Source organism: Poecilia reticulata, linkage group LG9 (assembly GCF_000633615.1).
Source record: "Poecilia reticulata strain Guanapo linkage group LG9, Guppy_female_1.0+MT, whole genome shotgun sequence".
NCBI lineage: Eukaryota > Metazoa > Chordata > Actinopteri > Cyprinodontiformes > Poeciliidae > Poecilia > Poecilia reticulata.
Window position 1 is genome coordinate 6,584,061 of NC_024339.1, and position 27,685 is coordinate 6,611,745.

General features: G+C 41.9%; 2 protein-coding genes across 8 annotated transcripts in view; one reads left to right on the plus strand and one right to left on the minus strand.

Moving 5' to 3' along the window:
• galnt9 (polypeptide N-acetylgalactosaminyltransferase 9) overlaps window positions 1-27,685 on the plus strand; it is a 1,026,805-nt gene that overhangs the window by 516,892 nt on the left and 482,228 nt on the right. The window lies entirely within an intron of this gene.
• The window catches only part of fbrsl1 (fibrosin-like 1), a 353,282-nt gene that overhangs the window by 120,624 nt on the left and 204,973 nt on the right, over window positions 1-27,685 (minus strand). For 6 of the 7 annotated variants that reach the window (XM_008417609.2, XM_008417613.2, XM_008417608.2 and 3 more), the window contains exon 5: window positions 14,797-14,826. The exons of the other annotated variant lie outside the window; for it this stretch is intronic. In XM_008417609.2, coding sequence (XP_008415831.1) covers window positions 14,797-14,826 — 30 coding nt within the window. The remainder of the gene's footprint in view (window positions 1-14,796; window positions 14,827-27,685) is intronic. 7 annotated transcript variants of the gene reach the window in all.

Here is a 27,685-nt window from a genome sequence, read left to right on the forward strand (position 1 = left end):
GGGAGGCAGGTGGAACGGGGGGAGCTAAACACTAAGCACAGGCAGGGGGAAAGGGGGAATGCTACAGAGATGAAGGGAAGTGAGGATGGATGTAATGTTCCAGCAATTTTGTCGGTACTGTGTGTGATTGCCCTGTTGGGCTATTTCACTTAGGCAAGTGGAAGGAAGGAATACAATAAAAGCGGAAAATTGTGACCGTAGACGAAAAACGAGACTGTCATTTAACATTCGGGGCGTCTTTAAGTGTCATCACCAGGACAGTAGTTTTGAAAAAGGCTTCATGAAAAAAGGCAACTTATGAACTTGAAGTGAAAATGCAAAGTTGTCCAAGTGACCGTTGCTTTGTGCGGTTCACCAAACTGCCTGACAGAAACCAAGACGCTTGTGGATTGCATCTTAAAAACATAAAAAAAAGTAATCACCAGTATCATCTTATTATTATTCTTATCATTGCACTGCAAAGAGTCTTTTGTGATATTTTGCACACACTGATATTGCGATGACAATATATTTGCGATATATCGTGCAGCCTTAGCGCATCTATAAGTGAACTTGCACTGTGGTGCCTTACGATCGCCATGCATCCGTTAGTGGAAACGACATCTTCTCATGTTAATCTGGCTTCACAGATTAACGTGTGTTTGTGTAAATGTCATAATTTATGTGTAATTTTGTGTGGATTGGAAACATTAAATTTAATCTTTATAAATTAAGCAAAAGACCAAAATGAAAATGTACTTCATGTCGATGTTGAGTTTGCACAAACCTCTGTTCAGCAATGTTCCTACACTAAGACAGGCCTTGCTAAGCAAATCATTTTCCCTTTCATCCACCCAGTTTACCACTTCCTCTGCATGCCCTCCTCTCCTCACAACATGCACCGACATTTACACAGCTTTCAACACTTCACACACACCCTACTTATTCCAGCCAGCGGCCCCGGCGCGAGCAAGGCCGCGACCTGGGCCGTCCCCGATGACGACCCCGTGGCTCACCCCTGAAACACGGCAGAGCCGAGGAAGCCGAGGAGAAAACGCAACCCGAAATCAGACGGATGGATGGATGCCTGCGTTTTCAAGCTGGGGAGAAACAATAAACGCACTCCGTCCCCGAGCGCATTAAAATGACAGAGCAAATTAATCACACGGTCCCATTCGTCACTGTCAGAGCAGATGATGCCATGGTCAGCCGTGGTTCTGCCTCAGAGACACAGAGCAGGAGTGGGGTGGGTGGGGGGGAACCAAAGAGGAACTTGCCTGGTTAAGTAAATACTGGCAGGGCGTCAACAACTGTCATCCTGAATACTGATCGCAACCCTGTACTTGCTGCGGGACATGCAAAAAGAAAACATAAAGAGAGAGAGAGAGAGAGAGAGAGAGAAAAAAAAAATGCAATGCAAGAGCTTCCAGAGCTCCTGGCATTTATTTGTCACTTTCTGTTTGTTCCAATAGAAGTTATAGACAAAAGGAAACAAAACAGAAGAGGAGATCATATGCAAACGATTGTTTAAGCGGCAATTTGTGATGAATTCCTTAAGGTGTAGTAAGTGACATGGGAAGAAGAGGAGTTAAATAAAAGAAGCTAAGGTTACTATTGGATTAATTAAAAAAACATTGCAGATGTTGGGATGTTTGTTTTACTTCTGACAGCTGCCAGTTCAGTTCACTATTCAAGTGAATAACAACACAAAAAAACGCACAAATGGCTTCAAAAACGGAAGATATTTCTACTGAGATACCAGAGATGGTAAAAAAAAAGAAGAGTTTTGACAAACCCCAACCTCCTGGAGTGAGAGCCCACCGAGGGGGTAATGGTCCGTTTAGATAGTTGAGGACCAAAGAAGTGTCAGATACGGGTTGAACAACAACAATTTTCTCCTGCAATTTCCCTCCTGCAGATGCTGGGATGAGGTGTGGGGGGTGGGGGTGTGTGGGACCTGTGGCTGTCGGGATGGGGGCGTGGATACAGAACCTCAAATCCATCCGTGGACATGCTGTCAAGTGTGTGGAGTGTCGGCGACACATCGGGAAGTTTCATTTATCTTGTGCAAAGAAGCGAACTTTGCCGTTTCCACTAACCGACCCTGAAAAACGACTGGACAAGATGCGATGTTGAAACCGCAAATTTCAGTGGATTCTATGGGAATTTTATTTTTATTATGACATACCATCACAGGAAGAAAAATTTGGATTTTCAAAAATGTCATGCCAATAAGTATTTTGTGCAGCATGCTTTTGTATTCAGCCAACCTGATTTAATACTTTGTTGAACCACAGTTTTTTGAGGTGCAGTCGTATTTATTAAATTACAGTACGTGTTCTGATGAGGATTGTTTGCACGATTAAAAGTACTTTTTGAAAATAAAATTCTAAAACCAAGTATTAAACATACTTTTCATTAAAACTGCATTTCAGCTTTTTGGGGGGCGTTTGGAGGATTGTTAACTGTAAAAAAAAACATAATTAACAGGAAAAAAAGGCTTTTAAACATCTATCTTGCTGTAATTAATCTGCATAACGTGTTTCACTTAATGATAAAGTTCATGAACTAATTTAACTTTAAAATAATATTTCCATTTATTGAATAGATTTCTATGTCCTGATTGGATTTGCATATTTACAGTAAACTTTTTGCACATACTTCTTTTAAAAAATAGCACAAATTCCCTCAGAAGCATCTGTATAAAAAATGTAATTCTCACAACTGCATTTTGATTTGAACTTTAACTGGGCCATTCTAACATGGGTGTGCTTAAATTTCAGCTCCAGTGAAGAGCCATGTCTTCATAGAACAGCTTTACTTACAGAGTGATTAAAGTACATACAGGTATTAACATCATAGAATAGAAATGAGCACCAATATGTTTTCTGATTTTTACTTATTAAAAATTCTGAAGCATTTCTTTTATGTTGTTCTATTGCATAAAATTGCATGGCTATAACAGGGTGACAGTAAAATAAGTTTGTTGGGTGTGAATACTTTTTTAAGTTACTTTCTTAGGTTGTGCTGGAATATTTGATCAGATTCAGACTTAAATGGGGCAAAAATGACAAAACATTGTCAAGTATTGTGGTTTAGCTGCCGATGTGGCGCCAACTGAAGTGCATTTCAGTCAAATTAAAAATGACAACATCTGTCCAGCGAATTCTCTTGACCCCTCTGGCTGCATGTGAGAGAAGCACCCAGAACAGCGATCTGGTCACAGGATCAAATATATACAGCCATTTGACACTTGACCTCCCCGACGGGGCTGAATGGGAAGTCAGCTGATTACTCAGGGTCAACCTGGGAGTCCTGGATTAGGAAAGTATTGATCGCAGAGAAGATGCAGGGTCCGCGGGGAATGAGCTTGGAAGAAAAAGCTCTGCCGGGCAGAAATGATATCGACCGGGAAGCCTAGACAGGCTCTAACGCAAAACCATATTTGAGCCCGGGACCTTGGACTTGGCTGTGCAAACAGAGACGGCTTCGGCAAAAAAAAAAAAAAGAAGAAAAAAAAGCCTCTTTTTACAGTGCGGGTTGGGGGAGTGGGGTGAGGGCTGCCTATTGAGAGAAGACAGAGAGCGAATGAGAGAGTGAAGGGGGACTGAAGTAGACAAGTTCAGGGCTCTTTGCATTAGACAGACACAGCAGCCGCCTCTGGTCTAGAGCTGACACACTTCAGGGAAGAGTCAGCAGGGGTCATGTAAATCAAGTCAGGGCGAGGAGAGATATAGTCCTGACCTGGGGCCAAACTAAGCAGATTTTTAACATTACCCAGAGTCCATGTAAACAGCACTGAGACCTGGCACTGCTTCACTTCACTTCCATGCAAAGTATTTAGAGAGGTCCTGGAGGAAGTCAGTGGGGTTGGGAGCGGGGAGCAGGCTGCAGAGCTGCAGGATTTGGACAGATTGATGGTGATAGCAGTGTGGACTTGAAGAGCGATTCCCCTCCTTCACTAAATCAAATGACCGACTTGTCCTCTCCAAATCCCTCAAACCTTTGCTTTCAGCGAAACCCCGGCGGGGAGTGACAGAACTGGCGGAGCGGCTAGTGTGATGCTTGGAGTAGTTTGGTAAGGGGGGAAAAAACAGACAGTAATGGCAGATGTATGAGCAAATGGGGAGCATTTATTCAGCTCAGAGAGAAAGAACTGCCAAAAAACCTGAAGGGACGGGGAATACACAACTGTGCTATGAATACATTGGAGGAAGAAAAACGGGCTAAAGGATGAGAAAGACTGGAAGAAATAAGAAACCCTCTTTTTTTCATAAGCTCTCCTACTTCCTCTGGCCTCTGTTTGTGTGACCATAGCTGGTTTGCCATCTCAACTTTAGTGTTTAGCGTACGCACACACACACGCACACATATTTTTTTTTTACCAATATTAGAACTTTGTATTGACATCCATTCATTTTAATAACTGCATTTATACCTAACCCAGACATTTTCTGTAACCCTGATAAGTACGACTCTCTTCCTAACCCAAACCTTAACCAAAACCTAATTCACATCATACCTGCTAACCCTGACCCTAAACAAGGGGGTCCACTGTACCAGGGCCAGGAATTAGTGCCCATTAGACACATCGGTCTTTAGAAGGTTAGTAAATATGCCAGAAATGATCCCAAAGAGGCTAGCTAGAAAAGTACACACACACACGCATGCACACGCTCATACGTACACAAACATGCAGTATAACTTTCTGTATTCACAAGGGCTTTGCATTGACTTCCATTCATTTCTATAGCCCAACCCTAACCTTTCCCCTAAATCCAACCTAAACTACTTTCACTAAACCTGAACTTTACTCCTAACACTAAAGCAGTACTTCCTTTTATGGGGCCTAGACTTTGGGCCTCATAAGGAGCAGATGGTCCGCACAACATAGTACACGTTAGGAAAATGTAAGAAATACAAGACACAAAGAATACTTATTTTCATAAGGACTTTGCATTGATTTCCATTAATTTTCATTGATTTCTATAGTAACAATAAACCCCATTTACGCCTTAGTCTTAAGTCTAACCACTGGGCCCAAAAACAGCACGTTTCCTTCTGGCGCCTCAACTTTGGGCCCCATAAAGAGCAGCAAGTCCTCACATAGTCGTATATGTTGGCAAAATGGGCTTCATAAGGTCAGAAATGCTAAAACACACACACACACACAGACTACAGAGCACCGCGCTGTGTTTTGACATGGCCCCGGGCCCGGTGCTGCTGAGCTGCAGTGGGAGACACTGGGCATTGGAAATTTAAGTCAGGGCCTAGGAGAAATTAGGTGAGGAGGCAAGGAAATGGGATGTTGACTTGAACTGGCCCCGGGGGCAGCTGAGAGTCTCCCTGTGCAGCTCCGCTGGCTGCCTGACAGTTTGATGGAGCGAGTGGAGGCTTCCCCGCGGCCCGGGCCGCCGTCTCTAACACTGATGTAGCTCAGTGAGGAACAGATTGAGCCTCCAGGCGTTGCTCTGTTCTACTCTCCTTTCTCTCCCTCTCTCTCTGTCTCACTCCATACTGCTACTGCTAACTCTCTCTCCCCCGCTAATCCAGTCAAGCCAACATACAGAGACACAGAAACGCAGCACATATGCATACGCAGGATTTCTTCGCACCAAATCAAACATTTAACACGAACAGGAAACATCTAGCAATGTACGCAGATGAAGAAGTCTGGAACGCTCTGTCTCTTCCTTCCGACAGTACCGTGATGAGCCCTACAGATGCTGTTGACTGAGCTCTGGCCCAGGCACAGGGGGAAGGAGGAGTAGAGGGAGGTTTGATGGAGGAAGAGGCAGAACGAGTAGAGTCAGGGGGGCTGGCAGGCCACAGTGATAATGAAAAGATTCTGGCGGTAGCCCACTGTGTGCTGGTCATGAGAAGCTTGTGCTGCCGGGGGGCTCTACTGCTAATTTCAGGGGGCAGCCAAGTGTTTCACGCTAGACTTGTCATCAGGCCAGAGGGGGCATTCATACAGGGTGACAGCAATTGCGAGAGCGGGTAAAGAGTTTGGGGAGGTGGGGGGTGATGCAGAGGGCGAAAGCTTTGGCTCCCCTTGCCCCTCCCCGGTTCCTCCTCTTCACTCTTTGCAATGATCAAACGCTCTTACAGACAGGGTGCAGAATTACAAATGAGAGTCCTGTGGGCAATGGCTGGAACTGGACTCAGCTAATCTCTGCTCACTCCGTAGGTGGCCGTGAGGGGCACAGCTTGTCCTCTCACCGAGACGTACTGGATGCACAGATTTAAATATTATGCTTGATTTTACAGTATCTGTTTGTTTGTAAAATTGTGGCTCTTTCAGTAAGAACTGCAATTTACAGCACTTTACTTCTGCCCAATCAACATTAAACATAATAGAGAGATATTTAAAAAAAATAATATAATGGCGTGCCGCGGTGGCCTTAGTTTTAACCGCGGGCGCCACAGGTTCAATTCCTGGCCAGATGAGTCTTGCTGCATGTATTTCTCCTCTTTCATTGCCCACTTTCCTGTCTGACACTTGTTAAATAAAAGCCACTAGAGTCACGAAAAACCTTTTAAAAACAAATAATCAATTGAAGAAACTTTGCTGCAATATGTTGAGCCTATCTGCTGAAGTCTTGCTGTCTCTCACTCTGTTGCAGCCTTTTAAATGTCTTCTTATACCTTTAAAGATTGCTCTCACTTCATGTCACACACATCTCTGATGATGAAAGTGACTTCCAGGTCTTCTTCAGTAAGTAGCAACAACTACACCAAAGACTGTTGATTTTGAGTTTATGACCAGCACAGATCTAGCTTATCAAACATGACTTGTATTCGTTGGGGCCATCTGCGCTGCTGTAGCATATTTTGCATAGAGATGGTATTTTAGGCTTGAATGTCTTTGGTGATAAGTTAACTAAATTTAGTGCAACTACAATCAACTACAGTTTTTTTCTGGTGTTCCATCAGATTGCTTCTTGAAGCAAAGACCCATGGCACGTCAGATTCACAGGCGTACCAGAAACACGAACATCCAAAGTTCCCAAGAAAAAAAGTAATTAATTGCATGAACATTTTCAAAATTTGTATAATCAATTAATCAAAATTCATGTGTTCATGTTGAAGCCCTAATTACAGGGCTTGAATCTTGCTAACATAGCATGTTAGTTGGTGTTGCAGACCCACATCTTGGCACAAAGTTATTTCCCTACATGCAAAGTGCAATTTAGGTTTATAGTAGGTACATGTACTAATAAAAACTAAACAACATAAATGTCATAATCGTTGATCAAGGTTAATCATTGCATCCTGGATGAAGTAAAGTTACAGAGTGTTAAGAACATTTGGACACATAGTACGGGTTGGAAGTTCCAGAAACGTGATGCTAACAGCTAGCACGCTCACCGTCCAACACAAAGAAACCCTTGGATTTAGTTTTGACATCAGAATGAAAGAGCAAGAGTTTTGCAAATGTGCGAGAGGGATGGTGTCTGTACTGATAGCTTGGTGGTAGATGGAAAAGGCTGGAAGGTTCCGAAACTCTGTCACATAAAGGAGAATGTAAGAGAAGGGAAGACAGTCAAGGAGAGACAGAGCGATGTGGAAGGGGAGGAGAGAGGGGAAAGAGGGAGGCAGGCACATTGTACACTTCAGGCTGTGAATAATTTAAAGGAGCACTGGGGAGACGAGACGAAGATGAACACAAAACACTGGCAGCGTTTGACCCAGAGCTGTAGCTACATCAGTGCACATCAGAGAAAGACAGAGAGAGAGAGCGTTCTCTGTTGCTCTACCTCTTCCTCCCTCCTTCTATCTCTTTCCCATCTTTTGCTCTTCATCTGCCTACCTCTGTGTCAGAGAGGATACAGCTGTAACACTGTTCTTGTTCTACCTCACAATCTATGAAGCTCAACAGAACGGCTGACAACTCTGTTTCATGAGAACCTTGTTCCCTTCCCTGCCAGGGGGCATACACTGCGCCTGGCAAAAACTATGTTCACCCCTTGAACTTGTTCAGGTTTTGACAGTCTTCAACCACAGACCTCACTGTGCTATTTATGTGAGGGACCAATTCACGAAAAGAGAAAGACACCACCGCTGTCCTTTGAAGATGTGACCATCCAACTAAATGGAAACGTGGAGCTGCAGCGTTCCACAGCTCAGGTAGATGCACAGACACAGTCCAGAATATGGCTGGACGATATGGCTGAAAAAAGTATGACAATATAAGCATTTTGTGTTGGTCGATAGATAATTATTGATTAGGTTTTTTTTTTCTGTTTGTTTTAAATATCCGAAGTACTGCCAAACCGGCAACGTAACCTTTTCTCTTTTATCCAGTTTTCACGCCATGTCGTTGTTTTTTTATTATTTTGAAGCAGTTATGAGGCATGGTGGCGAAACTTGAAACTGCTGCTGCACATGTTCCTCAGCAGGTTGTTGCTAGGTAACCAAAGAGTGAGTGGTAATGCCACCAACCTTGCTTAGCTTAACTTTCCTTTGTCTACATCTCCCAGAATCCTGTGAGGTTCTGGATCGTAGTTCAGTGAAACCATTGAAAATTCTATCAGACGTATCATTTATCGATATTGATCGTGTGTCTGTTACGGTACATATTGTTATTGATTTATTTCCCAGCCTTAGTCCAGTCCTTAATTCACCTGAGTCTTTGCAAGACTTTACAGCTGTTTCGTTCATAGATGTTCTCTGTCCAGTCTGAGCTGAGCTGTTTTGCCAAGATGAATCCAACAGACCTGCAGCTGGAAATGCAGTCAAACGTGGTTTCGCAAAATAACAGACCCTTCAACATGTCTCTGAAAACTCTCGAAAACCATAAAACGTTTTACTTTCCCTTTAAAATTTACTACTTTATGTTGCTCCATCACATAATCTCTGACTAAAATACAATCAAGTTTGTATTTGTGATGTGATATATCCATGCAAGGCACTACAAACACTTAGAACAAGTTATCCACTTGAAAAGTTTGGTTTAAATGAAATGCGTTTCAAAGGAATCTGACATTGTGGGCACCTGGACTTATTTTAGCCATCATTAGGTGTAAGACGGCAGCAGAAGCAGCAGCACTGAGAACAGGAAACGCTGCAAATTGCAGGTAGCAGCTGTAAATAAAGAGCTGCCCTACAATTAGGCTTCAAGAGGTTAAGCCGAGCTCGCTCACGCCACCTTTATCAAGCTGTCATGAATCACCTAACCTGCTCAAGAGTGGACCCGCGTGTGCCATGAAAGGTCTGCTGGACATCTGTGCAGGGAGTGGCAATTGGGCGGACGGAGGGCGGTCTGAGCAACCCAAGAGGGAGGGGCGATTTATTACTGCAATTAAGGAACCGTGGGAATAGCAAAGCTGAGGGTGCATGTGAAATATGACGGATATTTATAAACATTAAATATCTTGCAAGTTTAAAAAAATAAAAATAAAAAAAAATAAAAGGAGATGGCACATAAACAGAGCCAGATTTGATCCTTCTGCCTTCCTCTCTGTCTCTCCCTCTCCCTCCCTCACTGTCTGCTGCTCAGTCTGTGTAGCTGATATTAATGGGACATCCCTTGTTTGTAAATGTGCCAAGTTGTGAGCACCACTGCGGGCTGTCTATTATAGCAGGCCTCTGGGGCAGCTATTCCATATGGTGCCACATATGGCACTCAGCAGCATCAATTAATGTTGTTATAATACTGATTTTTATGAGCCAGAGCTTAACTTCTTTCCTGTTTATTCGACGCATATATCTCCTGCTTTTTGCCCCCCCACTCCCTTACTATCATCACTGAGTCTTTGATTCTTCAGACCGCAGAGGCCCCCTTTTTATGAAACGTTCAAGAATCTGCCATCTGAGTGGAGCGAGGGAAAGCTGAGCCAAATTCTGAAGGCTTCAAGCTAGCTTTGACTTCAAAAGCTAGCTTGAAGAAAAGTGTTGCTTCTCCAAGACTTAAAATGTACAGTGGACCCTGGGATAAGATCCAGAAATAGTTGGGAACCCCTTTGAAAATGCATAGAATTTCCCATTTTAATAGTTCAAGCACAAATTACACCTTAATTTGCATTAATATGCAAAGGGGAAACTATCGTACCACAACTGAAGAAGCTAACATCCATAGTATTCCTCGTCCATTTCTCTTAGGGCGATGACCAATGAGTGGTAAGGAAAATGAATGGAGGTAATGGATTGGCTGCTTTGATGCTCTACCAAAAATCCATCAATAGATGAATTTTCCATTAATAATTATAAGTTACCTTTCATATAAAAACTGGTGAGTTGGCGAATCCGTGAATAGTTCCCCTGCAGATTAGTTTATGATGAGTTAGTACAGTAGTTGGTCAATTATTTTTTCCACTGCCAGAATTTACTCATCTTTAAGAAAATTGAGAAGAACATAAAGTTGAGAATCTGATGAGGCGTTTACTAAAAACTGAAACATTCCCTGGTTTTCTCACTTTGGACCGTAAATCACACAGTGGACTTTAGTGGCCAACTTATCAGGAACGACGCCTTTTACACTCTTAGAAAGAATGTGCTGCAAAGCATTTACTTGATAGCGTAAGTTTGACAAACATTGTTAATGATGCAGAACCTGCATAAATACTTGTCCCTCAACAACTTGGTCGTTTCATACCCAACTGGACATTCTGCACCGACCTTCGTCCTATTAATAGCCACCTGGGGAAAATTTTGCAGCCTCTATGACAACCTATACTTCATGAATTCACGTTTACAAAGAAAACCTAACTGATTTGCTATGGTGTGAGACAATATGGGAATTAAAATCACAAAAAAGGATTCAAAACGGCAAGAAGCAGGTATGAAACAGGAAAGTAGGTGAACCGACCAACCAAGATCGTCCTTTCTTGACTATTTGGGAAGTCTAACGCCAAATGCTGCCTTACCAGGAACTAGCTCAGGTCATATTAGGTCACAGTGTGTTATATTAGGCCTGTATTCATGCACAATGCAATAAGCAGATGGATGAAAGAACAAAATCTGAGGGGCCCTTTTTGTTCCCCCCAGTGCCTTTGGTGGTGGATCTGTCAGGATGGGGGGGGAACAAGAGCACGACGAAAAGCCCCGCTTAGAAAGCTCCCAGAAACACCATCCTTGTCAGCGGTGCCACAATTAGAGACGAGATCACTGGCACTTCCCGGCGAGAAATATCTCACCGCCGCTCCTCAATGGAACGCTTTCGTTTGACGAACGCCCCTCAAAGCCAGGGGTTTTTAAAACGTTTCGGATGGCTAATCACTCTCAGGATGAAAGGCCCCGGCATGTTCGTTTGTGTCGGCGCGGGGGAGCTTCCCTTGCCGTTTCGCTCGCTCTGATTCTGATTGTTTTTGTTCGTTTCCTTTTTTTTTTGTGTGTTGCAGCAGGCAGGGGGAGGCGAGGCAGGCGAGCTGGCAGGCAGCGCCGTTTGAAGGTGCAGTCAGACCCGAGCGCGGGCCCGATGCTTTGTAGTGATATTTCCAGCAGCACAATCTCATTACTTTTTGACGTGGGAGATGCATGCAGGGGCGGCTTGTCATTTCATGCTGTCAAAAGTTCTACAGGGGATGGGGGGGGGGGGGACAGGGGCGGCAGCGAAACTTCAATGACCTGGCTCATCAAGGATGAATATATTAAACCGAATATCAGACAAATCCCAATGAGCGCAGTCATCAGAGATGTTTGTAAACCTTATGTCTGGTCCGTAGGGTATTGACGGATCCTTGTCTCCCATCCGTAAGACTGCGAAGTCTCATCTTCCAAACTGCTTTACTGTATGCCCAGTTGGGTGGATTCATTTAGAATAGGAAAAAAAAGACCTAATGGCAGCATCATTCACCTTTCAAAAGGAGAGAAGAGCTCCTGCATAGTTTCACATGAGAGAAGCCCTGACAGTTCCCCCCCAGGAAAACGCCTGGGGTTTGTCCCATGACGTTGATTTCACGTGGACTCCTTTCAATGCCGAGAGAGAAATTAGCTCTGTGTGAGACGCTGCCTGGCACCGACTGAAGCGGCTGGTTACCATGCAAACCCAAGCCTGTTGCTGGGGCGACTGTCCTGAAGTGCTTCCTGGGTAATTTTTGAGGTCACTGGTTTGTGCACGCCTATGTGCTGCAGATGGGCCCACCCTCATTCAGGGCCCGGCGGGAGCTCTTTCATTAGCCCAGTGAATGGCCTTATTCATCCCCTTCGCCCCAATTGGTCACGCTGAGTCTCTGCAGAGGGCCCAGGACAAACTTTTCTCCCTGATCTTCCACGCACCACCCACCTTAGTCAGGCTTTATTCTTGTTCAGGGTGGATGGGGGTGTGGGGGGGAGATGAGGTGGCTGAAGCTCCAGGGACTCACAAAACAAAAGTGATGAACTACTGGGTGTATGTAAAGTGCGATTGGCATATTAGCTTTTTTCCCCCCAAGTTGCATTATGTAACTTTTATAAAAAAATATATTTGTTACATATTTGTTAAAACTGTCAGTATAGGACAGATAATCTGTGAAAAGAAATTGCGCTCATCTGCCTTCTCCAAGTACTACTTTTGCTAGCTACAGACAAACACCTTGGTTAGACACAACCAATCAGATTCAGGAGGAGGGGCTTAGCATCATCAATCCACTCATGTATGTGCTGCTTACACCCTCTCCATTGCTCTCCCCTATGGTGCAGCTTCTTCCTGATAGAGTTTGCCAGGGTTGCTAAGGCTAGTTAGCATAGTAACTGATGATGGCAAATAAACTGTTTTCCTGTAGCCACATGTTGTTTTTCTGTCATTAGCACATTGAGTCGCTTGTACATGAGCATGACTGACAGCAATAAGACCCTCCCCCTGCCGCTGATTGGTTGTTTTTGGCCATGTGCAGTGGATTTCTTGAAATAGCAAATATAGTAGCTCAGGGAGATGGAGGAGATCCATCTTTTCACAGGTTTTCTGTCTCATATCATGTTGTCACAACATGGTGACAGTTTTAACAAATGTGTAAATACAATGTATATATTTTTATAAAAGTTACATACTGCAGCTTTAAAGAATTAATAAAAAATAAGGAAATTGAACACAATTCACATCAAGACAGTTAAAGGCTAATAAAGTAAACTCTGTATACACTCAGAATTTGTTGATCTGACCTAAGCTGTTGGCTGGAGATCCTGATCACAGGATCTATTAGATCAGTACAGGTGCACTGATATATCAGTCCATTGATAAATTGTCCACAATTTCATTAATTTCAGGAGATGTGCAATCAGCCGATACTTAAAAGGTTAACCGATTTTATCCACCAACATTTTCTACCTCCGCAAATGTCTTGAAATTAGCCGATATCCCCAATGTTGCCAGCTTGGTGATTTTGACACAACATTATCTACTTTACAAAAAAGTTCAGTTTTGGCTAAAATCGGAATTGGCAGGTCAGGCTTTTTAAATCTCGCAATAGGTCAGAAAACTGCACTTGGTGCACTCCTGCTGATTACTTGATGAAACTCAACTATTGATTGATACCTGTTATTGGTTTACTGTATGTCATATCAAGCTAACACCTAACAACATATGCAGTTGCGTTTTCCAAAGCAAATTCTTTAACAAACTTCATTTTTGCATGCACTCCTTGTAAAACTGCATCCCAGTTTGTGTACATTATTTTGTGGAGTTACTCGGGCTGTTGCAGAGAGTCTCTACCCGTTTCCATATTTACGATGATGTTTACAGTGAAAGACGAGACGGGGGTCCATGTCTGGTTGTGACATATGGTACAGCTCTCAGGGTAGCAAGAGAAAGTGAAGCTAGATCAGCCTAAACACAACTTATTATATTTTACCCCTTTAAAAACAAAGACGTAAGACATAATAATGTTTTAGCTGACCTATTGTAAGAACATAGTAACCTTCCTTATCTAGCTAACCCTGAGTTGGAGCAGCATGTTGAGGCTGAACTCCAGAGAACAACTGTGACTGTCTGTTCGTTGTCTAGAAAAGCAAGGAGAAACTGGATCATCCTAAAAGTCACTGATGGAAAAATAAAAATGATGCTGCCCTGTTTTTCAAACACGGAGTTGATTTGATGAGGTTTCTTAAAGAATAAAGTATTAGTATTGAGCTGTGCTTATCTTGAAATTACTCCTGCAGAATTGGTACAGCCTTTTGGTGACAGTATGTATGCAGAGCTGGTTAGCAGAAAAAAGTTAGCTAAATCTACATGACATCGAGGGTTATTTCATGAGGAATAGATCAGCAAGAGAGTACAATGTATTCAACAAAGATTTGAAAACTGAAACAAAATCTACTTGGTGCTTATATTTTTGCTTACGTGTGTGCCAATAAAAATCAAAAAATCTATTTTAGTTGTTTTTGCTCCTAATTACAGAAATGAATGGTATGTTTTTTTAAAAGCCATCATTTTGCCAAAGTAAAGTTTCAAGAACCTTATTTCTACCTCCGTGTCATAAAAAAAAAGCACTAGATAAAAAACTCAGGCAGTTATTTCATCGCTGTTTCCACTCAGTCCATTGAGTTGCTGCAGTTCATAGATATTCTAGAGGGTTCTTTACAACCTGCCTCTTTTTGGCACTTAAGTAATTCTCAGGTCTAGCCTGGTGAGAAGTGACTAATTGTCTTGAGTTGTTAGTGTGCTGGGAATGGGGACCCACTTCAGTCGGTGACAGGGTGCACAATAATTTTGTTTTTCCCATCCCTCCTTACCCCTCTCCCTCCACCCCCACCATATCCCCACCTCTCTCTCTCTTTCTCTCTCTCGTTCTCCATCTTGCAGCAGATTTTGCCCCTGTGCTTCTCAAGCTACTGAGCTGTAAAATTGACTGGACAGCAGGCAGTATACAGAATGAGACCTGGCATCATGGACACACTAACCTTGTGGAGGGCCACTGCTGCTGGCTGCACCTAAAGAGATGGAGACAGAATGTCAGCCATATTAGACTGAGAAAGGTTCAATGAGGAAGAAGGAGAGACCAGAGGGAGACAGACACGGAGAGACATATTGTTTCTTCATGACAAAACAATATGGCAACTTGGCAAAAGCAAATCTAAATCAATATGAGGTGGGCACAGGCTCTACACACAGATAAAGGATGGAAACCGCACGAAGAGAAAAGTGGAAGCATGAGAACAAATGTTAGCTACAGTATCATGGCCAACATGTTGATACGTTCGGTCTTTGTATTACTCAAAACTTAGCATCACTGACAAAATGTAGATATTACCATCAAACAGGTAGGGGCAGATACCAGGATGGCTAAACGTATCACAGCAAGGTTGCTTCATTTTGAAATCCTTTTAAAGATATTGATAAATGTTTCCAGAGGTCAATAAAGGTCAACCAGCCAGTCTATGTTCACAAATTCAATGGTGTCATTTGTGCCATTGTAAATTTTTCATACTTTAAAAACTACATTTCCGGAGGTCACCAGAGATAACTTTGATAAAAATTTATTGTGCTATGTTTGTGCAACGTAAAGTTTGGTATCACAGCCTATTGATACCAAAACAATATGGCAACTTGGCAAAAGCAAATTTGTTTCATTTTGCAAATATGGGGGGTGTTGACCTTTGATGACCTCTTTGAATATTTATTAATATCTTTAAAATGATAGCAAACAAAAATTTTTGATGCGCAAAGATTTGACACTAATATTTTATTTGAATGGGTAGGGGGGGGTAGGGGGCAACTTTACTCAGGTTGCTCTGAAGGATGCTGGGTTTAAAAAAAAAGTTGTTAGACGTTTTCGAGTTCATGTAATATTTAGCATTTTACACAGAATATAAATGGAACTTGTATTTTTACCGCTAGAAATGCTAATATGCTAACAAGTTACCTGTGATGACTCGGTACTTCTTCTAAAACTCCTCTCTTCACACACAGTGTGACGTTGCCCCTGTCCTTCATAGAAATAATTAAAGAATGCTACAAATAAAACACTCTGAATGTAGCTTGTTTGGCATTCTTAAGCAGGTAACTGGAATTGGCTGGAAATGGCGGCGGAACAAAGCTTTTCAAAAAACTGAGATCGGAAATCAGCCCCGAGTTTTCTGATTGGTGCGTCTCCGACAAGAAGGTGGTTCCTGCATCAGTGTGGATCCCACCTCCCCTGTAATGAATTCAGCTCGTACCACTAGACCTGGAACAAATCTGAGCAATCAATTACTATGAATCATAAATAGACTGGCTGTGGTTTAGATGTGAACAAATGGCGCTTCGGTCTCTTACAGATGATATTAGTGCTCTGAGCTTCTTTCTCTCCACAAGAGATTAAGCAGGTTTGTACTCTCTCAGGCGGCCAAGCGCTCTCTCTCCCTCCTCCCCCCTCTACACAACGCCCCCGCCCCTCCAGGGTGCTGCACTATCATTTGCAGGAAAATTACTTCAGTAATGAAGAATCCAGGCCCATAAATCCTTGTGGCCTCACCTTCCTTTGCTGCCCAAGTCTCGCTGAAGAGCTAGTAAAAATTCCCTTTAAAAAATTCATAGCGCAATTTTGCTCAAATCCCTCCCAGCAAGCACAATTATGGAACTTTCATCTCAATTGATTTATGTCTTGGGTAAAGAGATGAGAGGGTGGGGGGGCATCACTCACTGTGGGGGGGAGGGGGGGGTGCGGTGGAAAGCAATGTTAGGGGGTTTGGAGAGAGGAAAATAACAAGTGGTAAATCATTGTTTTTAAACCGGAAGATGTAGAGCCTTTTGTCAATTTCTCTGGATGTTTGTTGTACTGCAGGTGATGGCGAAATCCACCGAGTACAGAGGAGGAGGAAGAGGAGGAGGAGGAAGAGGCAAGGCAAGCATTTGAAAGTAGAAGTAAAACAGCAGAAAGAGGGGAAGGGGGAGAGAGAGGGAGAGGGAGAGAGAGCGACGAAAAAGCAGTATTACACTTGATTAATAACACTAATCAAATTATACAGTGTTCCACTGTGCCCTGAAATCTGGGGCCATAATGTCCTCTAATAGCGAGGTTCATGGAGCTAAACTTCAGAGGGAAAACACAGCGCTGACTGCTGCACGCCTTAATGAAGGCAGTAAAACATCCATTTCCAGAAGCCATGAAATGAAAGGCGAGATTGTAGATGTGCACCCAGTGGCTCCCTGACTGCAAAAAAAAAGAAGAAAGAAATAAAAAAAAAATAAGAGAAAAAAATAAAACCCCCACAGAACACAGCTTTAGAGACAGGCAGAGAGATGCTTTACTGTCTTAGAGAGAGAAATGACGAGAGAATAAAGTACATGTGGAGTTAAAGGGTAACGCCAACAACAAGGAGATATGAAAAAAAAAATATCTAGAAAGAGAGAAAGAGAGAGGCTGATGAAGCGGAGACAGAGAGGCAGGTTGGCAGATACTCACAGGGCTTCATTTCCAGAGAAGTTCTCCTCTGGCATGAAGACAGTCATTTGTGTCTGCTGATTATGGATGAGCTCGGTTGTTTTACTGTGTCTGTTATACTTAGTGCTGCTGAAAGCAGCCACAATTCATCACTATTTATCTGCTGATGCACCTAACCACACCATCCTCCCCCTCATCTATATCAATACCTTTCCATTAGAGGATCCCATTGTCCACTCAGGCATGCATTGTGTTGATCCATCTTTCCCTGCATATCTCCGGTTGTCCACCCATTCATGTGAGCAATCGCCCAGACGTTCATTCATACATCCCTCTGGCTGTGTGTCCGTCTGTTGGTATATACAAGTATCTACGTATGCAGAGACTCCTCCATCATTTGTTCACACATCTATCAATACCTGCAGTGAGTGTGAGTAAACCATGCACATGGTATATGACCTTTGCACCATGCTAGCTGCTGTTATGCTAGATTTAGCTTACTCAAACTTATTCCTAGGAAAGCACCAGTAGCAAAAGGGTTAAATGCTATTTAAAGTAACTCAGCTCAATACAATATGATATAGTTCCACACAATAAAACATGGTGAAGGAAAGGAAAGATAACAAATGAAAAATAAAACATTTCCAAATTCTCTTGTAGCTGCAGTAGGTGTCTTTTATGGCAATATATTTTTTTACATAATTTGCTAAAACTATCACTGTGGCCAAGAGATAATAGGTGAAAAATATTCTAGCTCCTCTGCTTTTTCTCTGTGGTTCTACTGCCTCTGCAGAAACAGAAAAACAACCAATCAGAGTCAGGGGGAGTGCCTTAGCACAGTCAGTCACGCTTGTGCACACGCTGCTCACACCCTACCCTACACAGAGTGCACAAATGCAAGATAGAAGCCGTGCTAAAGGTGGAGAAACAAACTAACGTTAAAGGAAAACTGCTCATCCGACATCATCGCCAGCGGCCATGATTGCTCGCTTGCACATTGATGGCAGGTCAGAGCTGTTATGCAGCAGGGAGTGAGGGGAAAGGTGGAAATCTCATGCATTTCTGTAACCATTTCAAACTTTAGCTTAGCTTGATGCTAGGGCTGAAACGATTCGTCGAATAATTCAGATACCTTGATTACTGAATATCCTGGAGGAAAATGATCTGCCCTGTAATAAGCAGATTGTGGTCAGGTCGGAAGTTTTGTGTGTTGCAGGACAAAACTCTCGTTTCTGCCAACACCTACACGCTGTTGATTCTTAGTGCTATTTCTAGCTATAGAGAGAGAAGTGCCCAGAAAACGTCAGAAACTGTGGAGAAATTTTAAACTATGCGGTACTTTGTGATAACATAGCCTGAGGAAAATAGCATTGCTCCACTCCAAGAAAAGCAGTGGAAGAAGAGCCCTTTTGTTTTACAAAACAAATAAAAGCAATTGTATTTTACTGACACAAACACTCAAAACTAGTGGATCTCAATTTCACCAAGAAACAACATTTCAAACTTCACTTCCCACTTCTCTTCTCGTCAGATGCCTCAAAAATGTAAAGAATTAATCACAAAGTATAGAGCGGAGTGTAGATCTGCATCAGAAAAGTATGATGTGTTTCAAGACTATTGAATTTAATCAACTAAATTGCACAAGTTAAAAACAATCAAATCAGCTTTAGCATCTTGAGTTAAGTAAATACTACTTCATTGTCCTTTGGGCAAGAATTCATCAAGAGAGCTGACGGGGGGAAAAAAAGAGAGAGAAAAGAATAACGACAACAAAGCTGAGAAAACACAGATTGCTATTGTTATTATTATCATAATTACAGTTGTGCTTATCATGCAAGCAGCCTCAATCAGGATGAAATACAGTTTCATTTGATGAAGCTTCCTGTTTTGACTGGCTGGAGCTACAGAACCGCACACTTGGCTGGCGTGCCAAAAACTCAATCAAGCACAATTACTTAGCCATCAGATAGAAATGTAATTGATTTGAAAGCTGACATGAGATATAACTACATTACAGTAGGGGCACAGCGGGGAGGCTCCTCGGGGACAGGGCCTACGGGGAGCTCATTACCGCCAAGCTTTGAATTATTGAGTGCTAAGGCTGTGACATTGAGGAATGGAGGCGGGCGATTGGCTGCAACAACTCGGCAAGTGTTTATCTCAACTTACAGCAATCTAAGACATCTGATGGAGTTATCTCCCTGCGCATGAATATTGCAGAGGATGAAGTTGTAATGGTTTATAATTGAAAGGGTTCAGACCAAGATGGAGTCCAGGGCGCACGTCGTGTCTGTTCTTTCAGTTCTCTTGTCGTCGTAACGACCGGAGCCAAACAAAACACGGAGTCCCGTCCAGCGGTGGGCCGCTTCCGCGGAAAGAACGCACTCAGGCCCTGGGTCCCATGTTGAGTGGATGTCTTTAAGTTGTCAATCCTTTATGTGGACACATCAAGTTGTACTCAAATGTTGGCAGCTTGCTGTGTCGCCAAAGAATGAGGCTTTCGAAGGTTCTACTTTCACTTAGGCTCTTATTCTTGCGTTTGCTGGGCTTACTGAGTTCGTGGTTAAACGGGGGTTAAACGACTTCAAAGTTTTTAAAGGCGAGGTGAACAGGTTGACATGTCGCTGTGACATCATAGAAACCACAAGAGAAAATGCTTCATTAGTTATATTTACAGCCAGGCATGTCACTATAACATGTTGCGGGAGAATAATTTGCATTACGCCTTCGGTAAATTATTTAAACGTATCTGACAAACTCACCTAGTCTATTGTAGAGGAAAGTATCGACTAGTCGACTAGTTTGTAGTTTGCAGCATAAGAAAAAGTATTCACAACATGCCAAGTTCACATTTTGTCACATTAAAAACAAACGTCAGTGTGTTTATCAGTGGGATTTTATGTCATGGACCGGCGCAAAGTAGTGCAGCTGAGATGCAAAACTAGAATAGTCTCAAAAATATGATCAAAATCAAGAAATTGTGCTCTGAATTTGTGTTCGGCTCCCCTTACTCGGATACTCCTAAATAAATTCTGTTGTAGCTACAAACCAGATTCTAAAAAAAGTTGGGACACTAAACAAATTGTGAATAAAAACTGAATGCAATGATGTGGAGGTGCCAGCATCTAATATTTTATTAACAATAGAACACAAATCATAGATCACATTTTTACCACTGTGTGTGCCAAAATGTGTGCGCCAAATGTTCTCTATAGGTGAAAGATCTGGACTGCAGGCTGGCCATTTCAGTACCCGGATCCTTCTCCTACGTAGCCATGATGTTGTGATTGCTGCAGAATGTGGTCTGGCATTATGTTGTTGAAAAATGCAGGGTCTTCCCTGAGAGAGATGACGTCTAGATGGGAGAAGATGTTGTTTTAGAACCTGAAAATGCTTAAAATGTTATATTTACTCAGATTAAACTTTTGATCTGCCATCTATGTTCTGTTATGAACATAGATGGCAGATGTGCCATCTATGTTCTGTTATGAACATAGATGGCAGATGTGCCATCTCCACATCATTGCATTCAGTTTTTATTCACAATTTGTTTAGTGTCCCAACTTTTTTGGAATCCAGTTTGTACTTTCTTTTAGAAGTCAGTTAATAAAATAAGGTCCATTTATGTTGTTTAATCGTAATGTAAATGCAGCTGTTCTGTGAAGGCAAAAAAGCATCACAAAGACAAAAACACTGAGCTATTTGGGAACAAATGTTGCAAAAAAAACTTCTACAGCTTCGCACTTGTAGAGACTAACATTTAGCTTTTAGCTGCAACAGCAGCAGAAAGTAGCTCTAAAAATATTTACTCAGGGGAGCTGAATATGAATGCATCCCAGACAGATTTAGGATCATTTTTGAAAGCCGTGCCACATTTCCCTTCCCCTCTAATCAAGCCCTGCTTTCTCATATGAAATCTCAATAAAACACTTAAATCTGTGGCAGTAGTGCAGAAAACGTTCGCCAGTATAAATACTTCTGCAAAGCGCGGCATACGTATTATTTCTGAAGTCGTTTGCCAGCAGCCATATCCTTTTAATACTTTTCTCAATTTGTGCTCTTTGTAGCTTTCTAGATACAAAGAGCTTAAATTAGGTGAAAACCTCCCTTGAGACAGAGAGGGTTGAAGAAATATATCTGCCTGACCCCGATTAGCAGACTATGAGTCTTTTCCCTAAAGTGCTGAGAGATGACTGTTGAGAGGATAAAGATATAAGTCACTGTGGAGGGGCCTCTGGGTCCCCGAGGAAATGGGGGCCCGTCTACCTCTGGGAAAGCTCTGCCCCTTAGGCTTCTGCCGCTGATCTCTCTGTCTCTCCTATCCTCTCTATCACTCTTCTCTATCCTCGCACAGCCCTCCTGTGAGCCTTTTCGCAAAGGGGAAAAAAAAAAAGAAAAGGAGAACTCAATTAATTCTGGCAAAATGAGAACGAGGGAGGAGGCGGAGGCGACAGGAGCCCAGAGACACGCAGAACAAGCGGGAGAGAGCTGGATGTCAATCTGCAGCCTGGAAACGGCAAACAGACCATAGGTTGACTGTGCCTGTGCATTAAGTCTTTAGCCGAGTTAATCCTCTCTACAGTATAAACATGGCTGCCGAAGGAATGCCCTTCATTAGAGTGAGGGATGCTGGGTAAATAGTCAGGTCAGCAGAGGGCGGGAGGAAAGGGAAAGAGTAAAGCGGGAGAGCCGGAGAAGGATTGGGCTGACGAGATTTAAAACGCAATTTAACTCAATCTTCAGACGTGTTGTTTAGCTAACCGATGCCTACGGGGATTCACAGATGAGCGTTTCAATAAATAGCCGTACGGAGATGCTGGTATAATATTCTGAGTCGCAGGATCCTTAGCTGAAGTTTGCAATCCCCAGGTAGATGCTTTCAATCGCTTGTTAACACATATGGAGAGTCGACCAATCAGATGGCAGCAAATCGCTGCATCTCAAGGTGAGGACTGTTTGTTGACATCTGAACCTGAAGTACTAAAATAGAAATAAAGTGGGATTTAATTGACTTTGAGTGTGACTGTTGGCGCCAGGACAGATCTGATTATTTCCAAAACTGCTGACCTGCTGGGGGTTTTCACCCACAACCATCGCTCAGGATAACACAAACAAAAAGAGAGAAGAAGAGAAATGTTCAAAGAGTGGCAGGTGAGTGGACTGAAAGGCCTCGTTAACGTCAATGATCAGTAGAGAAAAGATGAACAGGTTCCAGATTAGGAATGAAACTATTAATCAGATTAATCGTGAAGAACGGATTATTGAAATAATCACCTGCTGATTTAGTAATCGATTAATCACCAAATTGAGTTTATAGGCGCTAAGAAGGTCTTTTAATGAGAGAACATGCTCAGAGCAGTTAGATATATACATTTTGCATTTAAGATGACAGAAAAAAACTATTTGTATGTTCTACCCTAAACTCCTCAAGAAAAATCATTTTAACTTCACCTGGTTCAAATTCTAAAATGCTAAAAAGTCCAATTATTAATCGGTTATTCTAAAAAAATTTCAACAGGTTATCCCTACAATGTCAAGCAGAAAAAGCTGAGCTTTTCACATGTTGATGTTATAAATGTTTTCTAGCTGCAGATGCATCCTTTGCTACAAATAGTTGAAGTGTACACTACAGGAATGCTGTGTTATTACATTTTAGGCAATAAAATGTACATTTTATTTAAAAAAAAGAATGAATTGGTAAAGTGTTTCTATAATTGTATTAAAAGGCTTTTTTTTTTTACATTGACAGGATAATCAATAGAATAATCTATTACTAAAATAATCATTAGTTGCAGCTCTATTCCAGATAAAGAAAGGCAACAGAAGCTAAATTAGCCTCTCTTTACAACTAAGGCATGCAGGAAATCATAACTGAACGTTTTGGGGGGATGGTTTTCACACTTCGGGCCTCTTAGTAGCAGTTGAGCCTTTTGTTTAAAGACCACAGTCAAACTGAGCACTGCTGCCGACCACCTCCATCCCTTTATGGCCACAGCGTTTCCCCTCTTCTAACCAAATCATCTCAAAATGGTTCTCACAACAATCTCCAATGGCCTCCAGAGTCACCTAATTAAAACCTCCCCCACCTGACATGATGGATGTGCAGCCGACAAATCTGCCTCAGCTGCATAATGATATCATGTCAGTACGGAGCAAAATCTCTGAGGAATGTCTCAGACACCTTGTGGAGAATTAAGGATGTTCAGCACTGACTATTAGAAAGGTTTAGCAAATATAGGCCCGTTTACACCGAGCTGATCCAGCACTGGGACGTTTTTAAATCCAGTTGTAGAGTGAAAGTTTTCTGTAACACCAGAGTAGAGGCGTGAAGTTCTCACACACATATGCACAGATAACAACAAAAACAATGGCAGTTGTGTCATGTCGCGCTAGTTAGCCTGTTCAGTTCACCACAATGTCTGATAAGGAATATCAGTGTATCATGAGCACTTCGTTCAAGGGAGACGGCTTAGCTAGTGAGGTGGAAGCTAAGGGTCAGAAATGCACATGTTTCCAATGACATGCTAAAATCGCACCGCCATCTAGTGGTCTGGCATGACAATTACAACTGACTCAAAGTGTCTTGGATGTGGTAAATGTGGAACTTTTTCCAATCAACATCAAAAAATACTGGCATTTTACAGGCAGCGGAATCGTGTGAACATAGCCGCAGTGACTGCTATGAAAAGAAAAGTGGCCTAAAATGTCTGTATGTAAAACAAAGCAGCCTATGTTAAAGATGAAAAGTGCAACAAGACAGGGCAAAATAAAGATCAATCTGCTCCATGAGTTCACTGAAGATAAAACAAATAAAAACAACTGGTCCGTTTCCCTCCCTAGTGCCTTCATTAGTGTTGTAAAATGTCCCCCCCCACCAGTGCAAGTTTAAGTAAGCAGCTGCTTTGGCCTTTAATTTAACTGCAGTACATATTTTTATGTCGTACCAGCCTCAACTCTGCGGCAAATCTAGTGAAACAGGAAAGTAAGAGAGGTCCAACTTTCCAAATGATGAATGTAGCTCATCTAAAGAAGCAGGAGACTCTGCGTCAAATGGGTTTTCCTGAACATTTATCTGCCACAGGTACTTCAAGAATGACTGAATAAGTCTGTATGAACATTTTTTTGATGCTCTTTGGAGACTCTTAATATAGTTACACTTCTAGGAGCTGAAGGGAAGGGAAAGAGGAAGGCGGGGCCGCCAAAGTTCATGAAATAAATAGAGGCTGCACGAGCTTTTAAAATTACCACGAGTCCTGAACTTGGAACGGTGTCTGAACTGAAACTGCAGAGTAAAAGCACAAGACTGTTGAGCGAAGTACGTCAACTAAGTCATAAGACACCCTTAGTCAATGGCTGATAGTGTTCCTCGCATTAGCCCAAATCAAAATTAGATCTATCTTGAACAATCTAATAAAAACAGCCATATGATGACACTTTTCCTCATTTATGCTTTCCATTTTCTCCTCTGCAGTCCCTTCAAGAGAATAACTTCGTCTTTGTTCACAGGGCCTGTGAAAGGAGAATTGAACTGTAATTGTGTGCCACCATCTGTGTGGCCTAAAAATAAAAAATCATCCATTTTATTCTAGATCTACGTCCAGTTGAGCAAGCGTGGAGACCTCAAATGGCCTTAGTGAAGTTTTAGGTCAAATATGTACCTAAAAAGCATGAAAACTTATTAAGAACTCAATTTACCACTTAAGTGGACGGTGTCGTCTTGTCTTAGCCAAACATCAGCTGACACTGATACACTAAAAAAAAAAAAAAAAAAAAAAAAAAAAAAAGCAACCTAAAAAGTTTGTTGTTTAACAATACGTTTCTAATTACCCATAAAATGAGACACTTTCTGCTTTCTGCAAACAGTGGAGTTGTGAAAAATATTTCCCTTTTTCCTATTTCATCAATTATAGTTGTCTTTAGGGGCAAGTTAACTATAATTGACTTACCCCAAACAACTTTACTTTACAACTTACAAAGTAAATATTTTTTGAAGATAACTGAAGGACAGGGGTCTCCATAAAAAAAACTTCTTTACTATTCCTTTAATATTCAATATATATATGAATATTATGGAAAGGTGAATTTATTGCAGTAACTCAATTTCCCAAGAGAAAAAAATATGTTTTATAAAAAGACTAATATTTTCAAGCCCTTATTTTTGTTAATTATGCTGATTTTCTGCTTACAGTTAATGAAAACATAACATTTATTAATGATATGTTTATATTTATTGCTTGCTAAAAGGTAAATCCTAATTAGGATCCTAATCTTAAGTGGTTGAATGTGGTTATAGAACCAAAAATTACACTTCGGTCTCATCTGATCAAGATCTGTTTTTAGATCTCGATCTAAAAACAAGATCTAATAATAATTGGAAATATTGGAAATATTATTCAACAATTACTTTTCTTCTTTTTGTTTTTTAATAATCTAACTGTGCTTTAAATTTCTCCACAAGTTTCTCCCTGACCCGCCTGCTGTGTTACTTGGTTTTCAAAATGCTGTTTGTTCACTCTTGTTCTCTCTAAAAAAAGAAACCTGACACCTTTATTAAAAAAAGTTTATTTATACTGAGACAGTACTTTTAAAGAGAACCATTTTTATTTATGGCAATCAGAGTGAAGAAGGCCGAATATAAACGCAACATTGTAAAAACCATTAATTATTTTCTGTTTAATTCACATTCATGCTCTGGTTTGTGGTGGTCCGTCACAAAATTACCAAAAAAAAAAAAAAAAAAAAATACATCAAAGTTTGTGGATGCAACATCACAAAGTGTTAAAAAGTTTAAGCACTTCTATAAGGCACTGCATGTCTGGAACCTCGGCTTGATGTCATCGCTGTGGGGGGGAAAGCAGATCTTTAATGAGGTACCATGTCAGCCTCTATGCAAGTCTAACAGGAAGGAAGGTGGGGAGGCGGTGAGAGTTCACACTTAGCTGCGTCGTTGGTGGTGATCCGTTGAGAAAATGAGAGAGAAACCACAACCTATGTGCCTATTGTGCAAACTTGAAAAACCACAGAGTGCTACGAGTTGCTAAAAGAGCAGGTAACCTGCACATGGGCTGAAACCGCAGCCCAACACAAACCGAACCTTCAGTCCTGACAAATAAACACTCGTTTTCAAACTTCTCACCTCGACCTCAGAGGAGACGCACATTCACATCAGAAGCTTCCACGTACTTCGATGAGAGTATAAAAATGTCCCCTCAACTCCATCTACAGACGAAGACTGGATATGGTTTCATATCTAAACGGACTGACTAATACTCTGGAAGTCTGTGGCTTAACGCTAGAGTGTCCCTTTCTGCTGGGCAGTTCAAAAAATACAACACAATGAGAGACAAATGATAACACAAGCTTATTGAATGCTTGAATATGAAGCTTCCAGCTCACCCCCATCAATACATCGGAATCCCAAGACGCCTGCACTACTTCTCCTCTGACCTGAACATGACACCAAGACAAGAAGCACCAGGCAACCATTTAGTTTTGTTTGTCCTCCCGAAGCTGTCTGGGCTTCCAGAAACATTACCCTCGCATTCACCCTAATCCCCAGTGAATGAAATGCAAGGTAGCCTGTATGCAGACAAAAAAGAAAGCCAAGCCAAACAGGTGACTGCGTATCGGTGACGGACCACCCTGGTGGCCGCAGCCATCAAACATGGCCGACGTGACGCATCCCTTCTTCCGTCCTGCGCTTAGCCTGGACGGGCGAGATATCGGGTTATATTTCAAGAGTCATTCAACGGGGGAACAACTGTGCACGGTTCAGTGGCTTTTGGCTGGCACAGACGGAGCGCTGTAGATAACGGCAGCGTTTGGAGCCGCACAGTATCAGTTGACCCGGACCAATTATTCATAAGGCCTTATTGTGATGGGTGCCGCTGCGATCAAGTCCGGCAGAAGCAGTTGAGAGAACAAGAACTGGCAGTGTTGGGTGTCAGGACATAAAATGTAATCCCAAGTAAAAAAAAAAAAAAACCTCCATAAGAGTAAACAGATTTCAAAAGACAACGTAGGATGGTTGGTGGATAGGAGTTGGAAAACTACAAGTTCCCAAGAGAAGGTTTTAAACAAATAAATTGTGATTGGTAAAATAATGTTCCCAGGAAAATTTTACAAATCTACAGTGGACCCAAACATTTGCTGGAAAGAGGGACCACAGCTGCCCACTAATACATGAGAACCCCTATAAAAAGGTGTGTAACTTCATTTTTTGATAGTTTGAACACAAAATATTCCTTAATATGCATTAATATACATTAGAAACCATCTTTGTATGAACTTGGAATCCAATATCTAACAGATTTCCTCTGTTTGACTATGCAAAAGTCATCCAATCATGCCCAAAAGCATTTCAGCTTTTCAAGCTGGATTTTTGTTTGAGTATTTCAGAAAAGAAATCCAGAATAGACCATTTTTTA